The sequence below is a fragment of the Phlebotomus papatasi genome, chromosome 1, assembly GCF_024763615.1.
Source record: "Phlebotomus papatasi isolate M1 chromosome 1, Ppap_2.1, whole genome shotgun sequence".
Classification (NCBI taxonomy): domain Eukaryota; kingdom Metazoa; phylum Arthropoda; class Insecta; order Diptera; family Psychodidae; genus Phlebotomus; species Phlebotomus papatasi.
The window spans coordinates 64,941,331-64,958,428 of NC_077222.1; the positions used below are offsets into that span (position 1 = coordinate 64,941,331).

General features: G+C 39.7%; 1 protein-coding gene across 1 annotated transcript in view; it reads left to right on the top strand.

Moving 5' to 3' along the window:
* Positions 1–1,789: 1,789 nt before the first annotated feature.
* Positions 1,790–17,098, top strand: part of LOC129799824 (voltage-dependent calcium channel type A subunit alpha-1-like) — a 108,511-nt gene continuing 93,202 nt past the window's right edge. The window contains exon 1 of the mRNA XM_055844055.1: positions 1,790–2,001. Coding sequence (XP_055700030.1) covers positions 1,790–2,001 — 212 coding nt within the window. The remainder of the gene's footprint in view (positions 2,002–17,098) is intronic.

A 17,098-nucleotide genomic window follows, 5' to 3' on the forward strand; every position in this document is an offset into this window, starting at 1 on the left:
CGGGAAGCAGGACAATATTAGAGACCAGTGAAAATTGGATGGCAATTGTAAGGATTCTTTCCGTACAGAAGTAGATCTTGAAAAATTCGAAAATCTATTTGAAGATCCAAAAAAGAGACTTTCTTACTTCTTGATAATTCCGCAAGGTGGATGAGGTACATCCTGTTCGAATTTCGAAGTTCTCAAGTGTCAAAATGTGACGGTCTTCACATTGTTGTGAGGAAAAAAGCAGAACAACTACGCTTGCTGTTCTTGTCCTATTACTTAATTACTCCATAATCACTGAGTAACCCTTTTGCCAGCTTTTTAGTGTGATATTTGATAAATTTTCCCCACCTTGTTCGAAAATTTAATATGAAAATTCGAAATTGAATTTGAATTCTTCGAACTTCAACGACTTTTTGTGCAAATAGAGTTCCATTTACCTTTCATCCAAGACACTATTGGAGAATCAAAATCTACTTGTGATTAGGCTCATTATCTACAGTACCGTTCAAAACATTAAATACACCCTTCGTAAATTTAAATACACCTGGTTTGGACCGGGAAAACGATGTAATAACCAGTTCTATTGACTGAAATACTTTCATATATAAACCTAAGAATAGTTTTAAACAAGATTTGAGAAAATACATGAGCTACAAAATTTATAATTTGGGGATAAGTCAAAAATGAGCTTTTTCGACAAAAGATGCTCTGATATCAAAAATCACCAAACATAACAAAATTGATCTATTTTTTTTTTTTAATAATCGTAAATATAAGCTAAATACTATTAGTAAATATTATTAAGAGTCAGAAAAACTGAAAATTATGCCGAGGGAATATTTTTGGTATGGATTGCAATCGGTTTCGGGAGTGATCTCTTCTGAAAGGGGTTTCTTCTTTAAATATTAAAATTTCCAGCCCAAATTCTACTTTTTCATATATTTTTTTATTATTATTCAAATTACTTCTAATTATTGCCGCTATTTCATTTCTTTTACTTTACTATTTTATTTAAAAAACATGAATAAAATCATCGTAAGTTTTTTAATTTCTCTTCCGTATTAACTATTTGAATATCTTATCAATTTATCATCCAAAATTTTCTATTTTCGAAAATCATGTGTTTGAGCCTTCTCCACCCTTCCTCAAACTATTTATTTTTCCCTCAAAATTAATCACTTCCAGAGACTCGTTCCCAGGGATTAATTATATTGGCATATCTTTATTAAACAGACGATTTCTTAAAAAATACTGTCACATAGTTTGTCCGTCTGTCCGCATGTATGTTACCAGAAGAATAGGGATAAAGAGATTTGAAATAATGACTCGGTGTCTTTATGGGGACTTCCAATAATTCTAAAATCTTGAAAATTCACATTGATTGTCTGTTTGTTTATCTATTTTGTAAAGACACTGAAATTATTCATAAACTTCTCGAAACCAATAAAGTTCTTAATATTTAGAGAAAATGAGTAAAATGTATATTTTTGTTAGTATTAAAAAGAACGAGATAAAATAAAACTAAGATAGTCGTGTAACTCTTTTATTCATCATTGACTAGGCAATATTGATAATAAACGTAAGAAACCTTAATATTTCAGCAATACTTGTTAACAAAATTGATTTTTTTACTGAATTCAGACATTTTGACTTTATTAAATACTTATGTTATGAATCCGATTGTAGTGCTCTATTTTCTATTCCAAACATTATAAGAAATAGGTACTTCAACGTTTTTTTACCCTTCTTATCTCTTCCTTGCTTGCAATCAATAAAACTGACTGTTGAATTATTTGGCAGGATGTTGGGTGGCGTGGCTGGTCGACATGTGTCGACCAGGAGGAGAGGATCATCACCGATGGTGAGGCTGGGGGCAAACCTGAGCCTCTCGCTGGAGCACGGTGATGGACCAATACCACCCCGGATTCCCGCACGCCGTCGACGGGCTGTGACAACAAGCGACCACAAAAGTTGCGCTCTTATCCAGACGAGACTGAAACTTGGTGATATCATGTGAGTATCCCTGAACCAAGATTTAAAATGTTCTTATAATTTTTTAAGAGATTTTGGGTTCGGAGCTAGAATAGGGAGTAAACTTTCTAGCACGAAAGCTTTTTGGTGTTCTAAAAGCTCTGAAGGGTTGTATTTTGCCTTGAGCTTTCAAAAGTTTCACGTTGAATAGGAGCTTTGTCGTAAACGATGGAGCTTTTCAACACGTGAAACATGGGGAAGTTCCACGTGTTTTCCTTGCAGTTTTTCACCACAATAGTGGTGAGATAAGTCACAAGAAATATCCCATAAATTAAAGTTTCTTGACCTATTTTCTCGCTTTCTCCAGCAGATAAATAATATGTAGATGTAATTTAAATGGACTTGTTTTCCGCACAACTTTAAAAACTCTTTTGTGGAAATTTTTATGGCTTTTTCTGGTTTTGGAATTGAAAACAAGACAATCAATAATCATTTTTGTTTTTTGATCACAGTCAGTGGGTAATATCTTTCCAATTATCCAATTTACCTTCGAGGTTACGTGGAAGAGAATAATATGGTTGCAACAAAATAGTATGTAAATAGTCCTTCAGCTGATTGTAGCACCTAGTTTTGGGGATATCAGCTGAATAATGCTACCTGTATAGATGAGTTTCAATAGCAATCGATAAGGAGGTTCGATGAACTTTTCCACTTGCACATTTATACTATCTTCCTGAAGTATTTCCCCTTAAGAGCTTTCTGCACATGATATTCTGTGTGATTTTAATTAAAATTACTTCCCTATGTATTTACACAATTTTCCGCAACATTTGACTGTAGCTACATCATGTTTTTTTGATGTTCAAATTATGGTTGATAAACGAAAATTTTCGAGTGCATATACAGAGAGAGGGTTAAAATAATTTTATCACTCGTGATGGAAAACGTAAATCATAAAATAGCACATAATACAAACATTTTGGTGCTTCAGAGTGAATTGGAATGGAGCTAAAAATGGACACTTGGGGGGATGAATGTGTGCGAGTTGTGTGAGAAAGGGGTGAAAATGAGCTTGAATGTGTGAACGTCAAGATAAATATGTTCCATTTATAGTGTGTGTGTCGATGATACAAAAAAAGAAGCTTTTGCGTTCATATGCACTTGTCGTACTTAAAGCTCCAACCCTCCTTGGCCGACAGCTTTCCATACTTGGGTTCTTTTCACCTGTCTTTCTTCACTTCTGCTGGAATTCAACAAGGGTATGACGAAGAGGAATGGAACATGCGTGTCAACCCCTGAGAGTGTCAGTGTAGAAAGGAAGGTTTCCTTTCTGCAGGTTCGAATATCTCTTGTGCTCTTTTTCTCTCTTCCCTTGAAACATTTCTCTTCCTCATACTAACTTCTTTTTTTAGGGGTTAGAACATTTCTTTAGACACGGAGAGAAGTTTTTTTTTAGGGGAAATTGAGAGGAGCAAGTTCAAGTGAAAATTTGTACAAAACACAATCGACGCCGGTGTGAAATTCATGGTCACGAACTACTACACCACATAGAGTTGTAAAGGAAAAGTTTTTGACGAGAAATAATAAAATCTTTTAATTTATTCATTTTCAATCGCCTGTACCCCTTGTACCTACTAGAGTCACTTGCATAGAACGCTCAGGCCAGCAATCGCTCCTTCTCGATCCTTTGGCATTTTTAGAAAGTTTTCAGGATGAATTCTGGAGACATTTCCAAACAAGATACTGAATTAGATAGGGTCACATTGTCCTAGGTCTGCCCCAATATCGACTGTTATCATAATGGTCAGGATAGCTCTTTTATGGGAAATTTTTTTCATTCATACATTGACCTTCACGTCCTCACTCATGGCTATGTTACTCAATCGATCTTTGCGATTGATCAACTAATCACACGGAGGTTCCTCGGCTATTATCTATATATTCCATGAGACATGATTACAGATCAGAATAGGGTTCAATTTAGAAAACCAACATAATTTAGATGAAGTTTGAAGATTGACTTACCACACTTCTGCTAAGTTTCCTCCTTACTGCGGAAGCCTGTCCGACTTACACTTAGTTAGAGTTCAGCGCCTATACTAGGGCAGACCGAGACAGAATTAGCCACGGAGAGTTACACCATAGTGGAGTATTATAGTTTTCTTCAGAAGGAATATTAAATTAGTTACTATTTATTCAGAGTACTCCTTTCATATTTATTGAAATATTTATCAGTCGGATTCAAAAACGTTTTCCAAAAATTACAAGCAAAGAAAAATTTCAATTGCTGGCTAATTCTTCCCCGGTCTCCCCTACTATCATTCGTGAATAACATTCTGAGGTAGTTGGGCTCTACCAACACGTAGAGTGCATTGCTCTGAATGTCCAGAAAATAATAATATCTTCAATTTATCAACAATGATTTACAAAAATGTTTCACTACAGTCATTAACAAATAGGTCAAGTGTATATATTGAAGCCTGTCCTTAGAAGATCCCAAAAGAACCTAATCATCGGCAATGAGGAAATGGTTTATTGTAAAATTTAGAATTCGGGTTCCATGTTGCAATCAGTCACAGTTTGCGTTTTATTATCTATAATATTTTAGTCCTAGATTGGATGTAGGCTTCTTTAAAGGCCTCTACACATTGAGAAATTTTCGTCAAAAATTGCATTTTTGACAGAATTTTGATGTTCAATCGTAAACAATATTAAGCTTGACTAAAAGAATGGATATCCTCAGTTTTATTGTTTTAATTCTATGATCACATTTTTAAAAATTGATAAAAATTGTATATTTTGACGTCTCAGTTTTCCTCTATTTTATCTCATTAGATAGCAGTGTAATCTGGGAACATATTTTTATAAAAGTTTTAGAGATTATACGCTCTTGTTTTTTACTTAAAGGTTTCAAATACCAAAACTACACACGGGGATGTTTGGGACACCTGAAAGGGGATGAATGGGACGTGGATTTTCGACTAGATTGTAGGTGGCGTGCACTTTTTTATTGTCAAAATAGAGAGTAAGGGCCCATTTATAGCTATGTAATACAATTTTGAACTTGGAATACAACGTAGAAATTGTATTACATCGTACAAGTTGGAATACATCGTAGAAATTGTATTACATCTTTGAAGTTGGAATATCATCATCATCATCAATCATCATCATCATTTCAACCACTTATCACTATTGGGGGGGCGGGGAAGTTGGAATCCAACGTAGAAATTGTAATACAATTTTGAAGTTGGAATACAACGTAGAAATTGTATTACAATTTTGAACTTGGAATACAACGTAGAAATTGTATTACATCGTAGAAGTTGGAATACAACTTCCAAAATATCATGTCAGTGGATTCCCTATCTCCTCTCTAGGAAATCCCAGATCCTCTGGGATTTTCTTGCATATTATGCCCAAGACTCTTCAGATACCTTCCGTGGTCAGAGGATTTCTGGAGCTTCCTCCAAGAAATCCCAGATCTTTTGGGATTTTCTTGCATATTATGCCCAAGACTCTTCAGATACCTTCCGTGGTCAGAGGATTTCTGGAGCTTCCTCCAAGAAATCCTAGATCTTTTGGGATTTTCTTGCATATTATGCCCAAGACTCTTCAGATACCTTCCGTGGTCAGAGGATTTCTGGAGCTTCCTCCAAGAAATCCCAGATCTTTTGGGATTTTCTTGCATATTATGCCCAAGACTCTTCAGATACCTTCCGTGGTCAGAGGATTTCTGGAGCTTTCTCCAAGAAATCCTAGATCTTTTGGGATTTTCTTGCATATTATGCCCAAGACTCTTCAGATACCTTCCGTGGTCAGAGGATTTCTGGAGCTTCCTCCAAGAAATCCCAGATCTTTTGGGATTTTCTTGCATATTATGCCCAAGACTCTTCAGATACCTTCCGTGGTCAGAGGATTTCTGGAGCTTCCTCCAAGAAATCCCAGATCTTTTGGGATTTTCTTGCATATTATGCCCAAGACTCTTCAGATACCTTCCGTGGTCAGAGGATTTCTGGAGCTTCCTCCAAGAAATCCCAGATCTTTTGGGATTTTCTTGCATATTATGCCCAAGACTCTTCAGATACCTTCCGTGGTCAGAGGATTTCTGGAGCTTCCTCCAAGAAATCCTAGATCTTTTGGGATTTTCTTGCATATTATGCCCAAGACTCTTCAGATACCTTCCGTGGTCAGAGGATTTCTGGAGCTTCCTCCAAGAAATCCCAGATCTTTTGGGATTTTCTTGCATATTATGCCCAAGACTCTTCAGATACCTTCCGTGGTCAGAGGATTTCTGGAGCTTCCTCCAAGAAATCCTAGATCTTTTGGGATTTTCTTGCATATTATGCCCAAGACTCTTCAGATACCTTCCGTGGTCAGAGGATTTCTGGAGCTTCCTCCAAGAAATCCCAGATCTTTTGGGATTTTCTTGCATATTATGCCCAAGACTCTTCAGATACCTTCCGTGGTCAGAGGATTTCTGGAGCTTCCTCCAAGAAATCCTAGATCTTTTGGGATTTTCTTGCATATTATGCCCAAGACTCTTCAGATACCTTCCGTGGTCAGAGGATTTCTGGAGCTTCCTCCAAGAAATCCTAGATCTTTTGGGATTTTCTTGCATATTATGCCCAAGACTCTTCAGATACCTTCCGTGGTCAGAGGATTTCTGGAGCTTCCTCCAAGAAATCCTAGATCTTTTGGGATTTTCTTGCATATTATGCCCAAGACTCTTCAGATACCTTCCGTGGTCAGAGGATTTCTGGAGCTTCCTCCAAGAAATCCTAGATCTTTTGGGATTTTCTTGCATATTATGCCCAAGACTCTTCAGATACCTTCCGTGGTCAGAGGATTTCTGGAGCTTCCTCCAAGAAATCCCAGATCTTTTGGGATTTTCTTGCATATTATGCCCAAGACTCTTCAGATACCTTCCGTGGTCAGAGGATTTCTGGAGCTTCCTCCAAGAAATCCCAGATCTTTTGGGATTTTCTTGCATATTATGCCCAAGACTCTTCAGATACCTTCCGTGGTCAGAGGATTTCTGGAGCTTCCTCCAAGAAATCCTAGATCTTTTGGGATTTTCTTGCATATTATGCCCAAGACTCTTCAGATACCTTCCGTGGTCAGAGGATTTCTGGAGCTTCCTCCAAGAAATCCCAGATCTTTTGGGATTTTCTTGCATATTATGCCCAAGACTCTTCAGATACCTTCCGTGGTCAGAGGATTTCTGGAGCTTCCTCCAAGAAATCCCAGATCTTTTGGGATTTTCTTGCATATTATGCCCAAGACTCTTCAGATACCTTCCGTGGTCAGAGGATTTCTGGAGATTCCTCCAAGAAATCCTAGATCTTTTGGGATTTTCTTGCATATTATGCCCAAGACTCTTCAGATACCTTCCGTGGTCAGAGGATTTCTGGAGCTTCCTCCAAGAAATCCCAGATCTTTTGGGATTTTCTTGCATATTATGCCCAAGACTCTTCAGATACCTTCCGTGGTCAGAGGATTTCTGGAGCTTCCTCCAAGAAATCCTAGATCTTTTGGGATTTTCTTGCATATTATGCCCAAGACTCTTCAGATACCTTCCGTGGTCAGAGGATTTCTGGAGCTTCCTCCAAGAAATCCCAGATCTTTTGGGATTTTCTTGCATATTATGCCCAAGACTCTTCAGATACCTTCCGTGGTCAGAGGATTTCTGGAGCTTCCTCCAAGAAATCCTAGATCTTTTGGGATTTTCTTGCATATTATGCCCAAGACTCTTCAGATACCTTCCGTGGTCAGAGGATTTCTGGAGCTTCCTCCAAGAAATCCCAGATCTTTTGGGATTTTCTTGCATATTATGCCCAAGACTCTTCAGATACCTTCCGTGGTCAGAGGATTTCTGGAGCTTCCTCCAAGAAATCCTAGATCTTTTGGGATTTTCTTGCATATTATGCCCAAGACTCTTCAGATACCTTCCGTGGTCAGAGGATTTCTGGAGCTTCCTCCAAGAAATCCTAGATCTTTTGGGATTTTCTTGCATATTATGCCCAAGACTCTTCAGATACCTTCCGTGGTCAGAGGATTTCTGGAGCTTCCTCCAAGAAATCCCAGATCTTTTGGGATTTTCTTGCATATTATGCCCAAGACTCTTCAGATACCTTCCGTGGTCAGAGGATTTCTGGAGCTTCCTCCAAGAAATCCTAGATCTTTTGGGATTTTCTTGCATATTATGCCCAAGACTCTTCAGATACCTTCCGTGGTCAGAGGATTTCTGGAGCTTCCTCCAAGAAATCCCAGATCTTTTGGGATTTTCTTGCATATTATGCCCAAGACTCTTCAGATACCTTCCGTGGTCAGAGGATTTCTGGAGCTTCCTCCAAGAAATCCCAGATCTTTTGGGATTTTCTTGCATATTATGCCCAAGACTCTTCAGATACCTTCCGTGGTCAGAGGATTTCTGGAGCTTCCTCCAAGAAATCCTAGATCTTTTGGGATTTTCTTGCATATTATGCCCAAGACTCTTCAGATACCTTCCGTGGTCAGAGGATTTCTGGAGCTTCCTCCAAGAAATCCCAGATCTTTTGGGATTTTCTTGCATATTATGCCCAAGACTCTTCAGATACCTTCCGTGGTCAGAGGATTTCTGGAGCTTCCTCCAAGAAATCCCAGATCTTTTGGGATTTTCTTGCATATTATGCCCAAGACTCTTCAGATACCTTCCGTGGTCAGAGGATTTCTGGAGATTCCTCCAAGAAATCCTAGATCTTTTGGGATTTTCTTGCATATTATGCCCAAGACTCTTCAGATACCTTCCGTGGTCAGAGGATTTCTGGAGCTTCCTCCAAGAAATCCCAGATCTTTTGGGATTTTCTTGCATATTATGCCCAAGACTCTTCAGATACCTTCCGTGGTCAGAGGATTTCTGGAGCTTCCTCCAAGAAATCCTAGATCTTTTGGGATTTTCTTGCATATTATGCCCAAGACTCTTCAGATACCTTCCGTGGTCAGAGGATTTCTGGAGCTTCCTCCAAGAAATCCTAGATCTTTTGGGATTTTCTTGCATATTATGCCCAAGACTCTTCAGATACCTTCCGTGGTCAGAGGATTTCTGGAGCTTCCTCCAAGAAATCCCAGATCTTTTGGGATTTTCTTGCATATTATGCCCAAGACTCTTCAGATACCTTCCGTGGTCAGAGGATTTCTGGAGCTTCCTCCAAGAAATCCTAGATCTTTTGGGATTTTCTTGCATATTATGCCCAAGACTCTTCAGATACCTTCCGTGGTCAGAGGATTTCTGGAGCTTCCTCCAAGAAATCCCAGATCTTTTGGGATTTTCTTGCATATTATGCCCAAGACTCTTCAGATACCTTCCGTGGTCAGAGGATTTCTGGAGCTTCCTCCAAGAAATCCTAGATCTTTTGGGATTTTCTTGCATATTATGCCCAAGACTCTTCAGATACCTTCCGTGGTCAGAGGATTTCTGGAGCTTCCTCCAAGAAATCCCAGATCTTTTGGGATTTTCTTGCATATTATGCCCAAGACTCTTCAGATACCTTCCGTGGTCAGAGGATTTCTGGAGCTTCCTCCAAGAAATCCCAGATCTTTTGGGATTTTCTTGCATATTATGCCCAAGACTCTTCAGATACCTTCCGTGGTCAGAGGATTTCTGGAGCTTCCTCCAAGAAATCCCAGATCTTTTGGGATTTTCTTGCATATTATGCCCAAGACTCTTCAGATACCTTCCGTGGTCAGAGGATTTCTGGAGCTTCCTCCAAGAAATCCCAGATCTTTTGGGATTTTCTTGCATATTATGCCCAAGACTCTTCAGATACCTTCCGTGGTCAGAGGATTTCTGGAGCTTCCTCCAAGAAATCCCAGATCTTTTGGGATTTTCTTGCATATTATGCCCAAGACTCTTCAGATACCTTCCGTGGTCAGAGGATTTCTGGAGCTTCCTCCAAGAAATCCTAGATCTTTTGGGATTTTCTTGCATATTATGCCCAAGACTCTTCAGATACCTTCCGTGGTCAGAGGATTTCTGGAGCTTCCTCCAAGAAATCCTAGATCTTTTGGGATTTTCTTGCATATTACGCCCAAGACTCTTCAGATACCTTCCGTGGTCAGAGGATTTCTGGAGCTTCCTCCAAGAAATCCTAGATCTTTTGGGATTTTCTTGCATATTATGCCCAAGACTCTTCAGATACCTTCCGTGGTCAGAGGATTTCTGGAGCTTCCTCCAAGAAATCCTAGATCTTTTGGGATTTTCTTGCATATTATGCCCAAGACTCTTCAGATACCTTCTGTGGTCAGAGGATTCCTGGAGCTTTCTCCAGGAAATCCCAGATCTTTTGGGATTTTCTTGCATATTATGCCCAAGACTCTTCAGATACCTTCCGTGGTCAGAGGATTCCTGGAGCTTCCTACAGAAATCCCAGATCTTTTGGGATTGCTTTTCTCTTCCAATTTTCCTCATTTCTAAGTGAAATTTTGCACATCTCAAGCTTGAAGGAGGCTCTAAACAGATGTAAAGTTTGAGGTCCCTATCTCTCATAGTTTCCGAGATAATCGACTTTAAAGATTTTATGACACTTGTATGCATTTCTCGCCCAATTTTCCTCATTTCCAAGTGAAATTTTGCACATCTCAAGCTTGAAGGAGGCTCTAAACAGATGTAAAGTTTGAGGTCCCTATCTCTCATAGTTTCCGAGATAATCGACTTTAAAGATTTTCTGACACTTGTATGCATTTCTCTTCCAATTTTCCTCATTTCCAAGTGAAATTTTGCACATCTCAAGCTTGAAGGAGGCTCTAAACAGATGTAAAGTTTAAGGTCCCTATCTCTCATAGTTTCCGAGATAATCGACTTTAAAGATTTTCTGACACTTGTATGCATTTCTCGCCCAATTTTCCTCATTTCCAAGTGAAATTTTGCACATCTCAAGCTTGAAGGAGGCTCTAAACAGATGTAAAGTTTGAGGTCCCTATCTCTCATAGTTTCCGAGATAATCGACTTTAAAGATTTTCTGACACTTGTATGCATTTCTCGCCCAATTTTCCTCATTTCCAAGTGAAATTTTGCACATCTCAAGCTTGAAGGAGGCTCTAAACAGATGTAAAGTTTGAGGTCCCTATCTCTCATAGTTTCCGAGATAATCGACTTTAAAGATTTTCTGACACTTGTATGCATTTCTCTTCCAATTTTCCTCATTTCCAAGTGAAATTTTGCACATCTCAAGCTTGAAGGAGGCTCTAATCAGATGTAAAGTTTGAGGTCCCTATCTCTCATAGTTTCCGAGATAATCGACTTTAAAGATTTTCTGACACTTGTATGCATTTCTCGCCCAATTTTCCTCATTTCCAAGTGAAATTTTGCACATCTCAAGCTTGAAGGAGGCTCTAAACAGATGTAAAGTTTGAGGTCCCTATCTCTCATAGTTTCCGAGATAATCGACTTTAAAGATTTTCTGACACTTGTATGCATTTCTCGCCCAATTTTCCTCATTTCCAAGTGAAATTTTGCACATCTCAAGCTTGAAGGAGGCTCTAAACAGATGTAAAGTTTAAGGTCCCTATCTCTCATAGTTTCCGAGATAATCGACTTTAAAGATTTTCTGACACTTGTATGCATTTCTCGCCCAATTTTCCTCATTTCCAAGTGAAATTTTGCACATCTCAAGCTTGAAGGAGGCTCTAAACAGATGTAAAGTTTGAGGTCCCTATCTCTCATAGTTTCCGAGATAATCGACTTTAAAGATTTTCTGACACTTGTATGCATTTCTCGCCCAATTTTCCTCATTTCCAAGTGAAATTTTGCACATCTCAAGCTTGAAGGAGGCTCTAAACAGATGTAAAGTTTGAGGTCCCTATCTCTCATAGTTTCCGAGATAATCGACTTTAAAGATTTTCTGACACTTGTATGCATTTCTCGCCCAATTTTCCTCATTTCCAAGTGAAATTTTGCACATCTCAAGCTTGAAGGAGGCTCTAAACAGATGTAAAGTTTGAGGTCCCTATCTCTCATAGTTTCCGAGATAATCGACTTTAAAGATTTTCTGACACTTGTATGCATTTCTCGCCCAATTTTCCTCATTTCCAAGTGAAATTTTGCACATCTCAAGCTTGAAGGAGGCTCTAAACAGATGTAAAGTTTGAGGTCCCTATCTCTCATAGTTTCCGAGATAATCGACTTTAAAGATTTTCTGACACTTGTATGCATTTCTCGCCCAATTTTCCTCATTTCCAAGTGAAATTTTGCACATCTCAAGCTTGAAGGAGGCTCTAAACAGATGTAAAGTTTGAGGTCCCTATCTCTCATAGTTTCCGAGATAATCGACTTTAAAGATTTTCTGACACTTGTATGCATTTCTCGCCCAATTTTCCTCATTTCCAAGTGAAATTTTGCACATCTCAAGCTTGAAGGAGGCTCTAAACAGATGTAAAGTTTGAGATCCCTATCTCTCATAGTTTCCGAGATAATCGACTTTAAAGATTTTCTGACACTTGTATGCATTTCTCGCCCAATTTTCCTCATTTCCAAGTGAAATTTTGCACATCTCAAGCTTGAAGGAGGCTCTAAACAGATGTAAAGTTTGAGGTCCGTATCTCTCATAGTTTCCGAGATAATCCGAGATAATTTGAGAGATAGGGACCTCAAACTTTACATCTGTTTAGAGCCTCCTTCAAGCTTGAGATGTGCAAAATTTCACTTGGAAATGAGGAAAATTGGGCGAGAAATGCATACAAGTGTCAGAAAATCTTTAAAGTCGATTATCTCGGAAACTATGAGAGATAGGGACCTTAAACTTTACATCTGTTTAGAGCCTCCTTCAAGCTTGAGATGTGCAAAATTTCACTTGGAAATAAGGAAAATTTTAAGAGAAATGCATGCAAGTGTCTGGAAATCTTTAAAGGCGATTATCTCGGAAACTATAAGAGATAGGGACCTCAAACTTTACATCTGTTTAGAACCTCCTTCAAGCTTGAGATGTGCAAAATTTCACTTGGAAATGAGGAAAATTGGAAGAGAAATGCATACAAGTGTCAGAAAATCTTTAAAGTCGATTATCTCGGAAACTATGAGAGATAGGGACCTCAAACTTTACATCTACTTAGAGCCTCCTTCAAGCTTGAGATGTGCAAAATTTCACTTGGAAATGAGGAAAATTGGAAGAGAAATGCATACAAGTGTCAGAAAATCTTTAAAGTCGATTATCTCGGAAACTATGAGAGATATGGACCTCAAACTTTGCATATGTTTAGAGCCTCCTTCAAGCTTGAGATGTGCAAAATTTCACTTGGAAATGAGGAAAATTGGAAGAGAAATGCATAAAATAAATGCATCTGGGAAAGAAGATCTGGGATTTCCTGGAGGAAGCTCCAGGAATCCTCTGACCACAGAAGGTATCTGAAAAGTTTTGGGCATAATATGCAAGAAAATCCCAAGAGATCTGGGATTTCCTGGAGGAAGATCCAGGAATCCTCTGACCACAGAAGGTATCTGAAGAGTCTTGGGCATAATATGCAAGAAAATCCCAAAAGATCTGGGATTTCCTGGAGGAAGCTCCAGGGATCCTCTGACCACAGAAGGTATCTGAAGAGTCTTGGGCATAATATGCAAGAATATCCCAAAAGATCTGGGATTTCCTGGAGAAAGCTCCATGAATCCTCTGACCACAGAAGGTATCTGAAGAGTCTTGGGCATAATATGCAAGAAAATCCCAAAAGATCTGGGATTTCTTGGAGGAAGCTCCAGAAATCCTCTGACCACGGAAGGTATCTGAAGAGTCTTGGGCATAATATGCAAGAAAATCCCAAAAGATCTGGGATTTCTTGGAGGAAGCTCCAGAAATCCTCTGACCACGGAAGGTATCTGAAGAGTCTTGGGCATAATATGCAAGAAAATCCCGAAAGATCTGGGATTTCTTGGAGGAAGCTCCAGAAATCCTCTGACCACGGAAGGTATCTGAAGAGTCTTGGGCATAATATGCAAGAAAATCCCAAAAGATCTAGGATTTCCTGGAGAAAGCTCCAGGAATCCTCTGACCACAGAAGGTATCTGAAGAGTCTTGGGCATAATATGCAAGAATATCCCAAAAGATCTGGGATTTCGTGGAGAAAGCTCCATGAATCCTCTGACCACAGAAGGTATCTGAAGAGTCTTGGGCATAATATGCAAGAAAATCCCAAAAGATCTGGGATTTCGTGGAGAAAGCTCCAGAAATCCTCTGACCACGGAAGGTATCTGAAGAGTCTTGGGCATAATATGCAAGAAAATCCCAAAAGATCTAGGATTTCTTGGAGGAAGCTCCAGAAATCCTCTGACCACGGAAGGTATCTGAAGAGTCTTGGGCATAATATGCAAGAAAATCCCAAAAGATCTAGGATTTCTTGGAGGAAGCTCCAGAAATCCTCTGACCACGGAAGGTATCTGAAGAGTCTTGGGCATAATATGCAAGAAAATCCCAAAAGATCTGGGATTTCTTGGAGGAAGCTCCAGAAATCCTCTGACCACGGAAGGTATCTGAAGAGTCTTGGGCATAATATGCAAGAAAATCCCAAAAGATCTAGGATTTCTTGGAGGAAGCTCCAGAAATCCTCTGACCACGGAAGGTATCTGAAGAGTCTTGGGCATAATATGCAAGAAAATCCCAAAAGATCTAGGATTTCTTGGAGGAAGCTCCAGAAATCCTCTGACCACGGAAGGTATCTGAAGAGTCTTGGGCATAATATGCAAGAAAATCCCAAAAGATCTGGGATTTCTTGGAGGAAGCTCCAGAAATCCTCTGACCACGGAAGGTATCTGAAGAGTCTTGGGCATAATATGCAAGAAAATCCCAAAAGATCTAGGATTTCTTGGAGGAAGCTCCAGAAATCCTCTGACCACGGAAGGTATCTGAAGAGTCTTGGGCATAATATGCAAGAAAATCCCAAAAGATCTAGGATTTCTTGGAGGAAGCTCCAGAAATCCTCTGACCACGGAAGGTATCTGAAGAGTCTTGGGCATAATATGCAAGAAAATCCCAAAAGATCTGGGATTTCTTGGAGGAAGCTCCAGAAATCCTCTGACCACGGAAGGTATCTGAAGAGTCTTGGGCATAATATGCAAGAAAATCCCAAAAGATCTAGGATTTCTTGGAGGAAGCTCCAGAAATCCTCTGACCACGGAAGGTATCTGAAGAGTCTTGGGCATAATATGCAAGAAAATCCCAAAAGATCTGGGATTTCTTGGAGGAAGCTCCAGAAATCCTCTGACCACGGAAGGTATCTGAAGAGTCTTGGGCATAATATGCAAGAAAATCCCAAAAGATCTAGGATTTCTTGGAGGAAGCTCCAGAAATCCTCTGACCACGGAAGGTATCTGAAGAGTCTTGGGCATAATATGCAAGAAAATCCCAAAAGATCTAGGATTTCTTGGAGGAAGCTCCAGAAATCCTCTGACCACGGAAGGTATCTGAAGAGTCTTGGGCATAATATGCAAGAAAATCCCAAAAGATCTGGGATTTCTTGGAGGAAGCTCCAGAAATCCTCTGACCACGGAAGGTATCTGAAGAGTCTTGGGCATAATATGCAAGAAAATCCCAAAAGATCTAGGATTTCTTGGAGGAAGCTCCAGAAATCCTCTGACCACGGAAGGTATCTGAAGAGTCTTGGGCATAATATGCAAGAAAATCCCAAAAGATCTGGGATTTCTTGGAGGAAGCTCCAGAAATCCTCTGACCACGGAAGGTATCTGAAGAGTCTTGGGCATAATATGCAAGAAAATCCCAAAAGATCTAGGATTTCTTGGAGGAAGCTCCAGAAATCCTCTGACCACGGAAGGTATCTGAAGAGTCTTGGGCATAATATGCAAGAAAATCCCAAAAGATCTGGGATTTCTTGGAGGAAGCTCCAGAAATCCTCTGACCACGGAAGGTATCTGAAGAGTCTTGGGCATAATATGCAAGAAAATCCCAAAAGATCTAGGATTTCTTGGAGGAAGCTCCAGAAATCCTCTGACCACGGAAGGTATCTGAAGAGTCTTGGGCATAATATGCAAGAAAATCCCAAAAGATCTGGGATTTCTTGGAGGAAGCTCCAGAAATCCTCTGACCACGGAAGGTATCTGAAGAGTCTTGGGCATAATATGCAAGAAAATCCCAAAAGATCTAGGATTTCTTGGAGGAAGCTCCAGAAATCCTCTGACCACGGAAGGTATCTGAAGAGTCTTGGGCATAATATGCAAGAAAATCCCAAAAGATCTGGGATTTCTTGGAGGAAGCTCCAGAAATCCTCTGACCACGGAAGGTATCTGAAGAGTCTTGGGCATAATATGCAAGAAAATCCCAAAAGATCTAGGATTTCTTGGAGGAAGCTCCAGAAATCCTCTGACCACGGAAGGTATCTGAAGAGTCTTGGGCATAATATGCAAGAAAATCCCAAAAGATCTAGGATTTCTTGGAGGAAGCTCCAGAAATCCTCTGACCACGGAAGGTATCTGAAGAGTCTTGGGCATAATATGCAAGAAAATCCCAAAAGATCTGGGATTTCTTGGAGGAAGCTCCAGAAATCCTCTGACCACGGAAGGTATCTGAAGAGTCTTGGGCATAATATGCAAGAAAATCCCAAAAGATCTAGGATTTCTTGGAGGAAGCTCCAGAAATCCTCTGACCACGGAAGGTATCTGAAGAGTCTTGGGCATAATATGCAAGAAAATCCCAAAAGATCTAGGATTTCTTGGAGGAAGCTCCAGAAATCCTCTGACCACGGAAGGTATCTGAAGAGTCTTGGGCATAATATGCAAGAAAATCCCAAAAGATCTGGGATTTCTTGGAGGAAGCTCCAGAAATCCTCTGACCACGGAAGGTATCTGAAGAGTCTTGGGCATAATATGCAAGAAAATCCCAAAAGATCTAGGATTTCTTGGAGGAAGCTCCAGAAATCCTCTGACCACGGAAGGTATCTGAAGAGTCTTGGGCATAATATGCAAGAAAATCCCAAAAGATCTGGGATTTCTTGGAGGAAGCTCCAGAAATCCTCTGACCACGGAAGGTATCTGAAGAGTCTTGGGCATAATATGCAAGAAAATCCCAAAAGATCTGGGATTTCTTGGAGGAAGCTCCAGAAATCCTCTGACCACGGAAGGTATCTGAAGAGTCTTGGGCATAATATGCAAGAAAATCCCAAA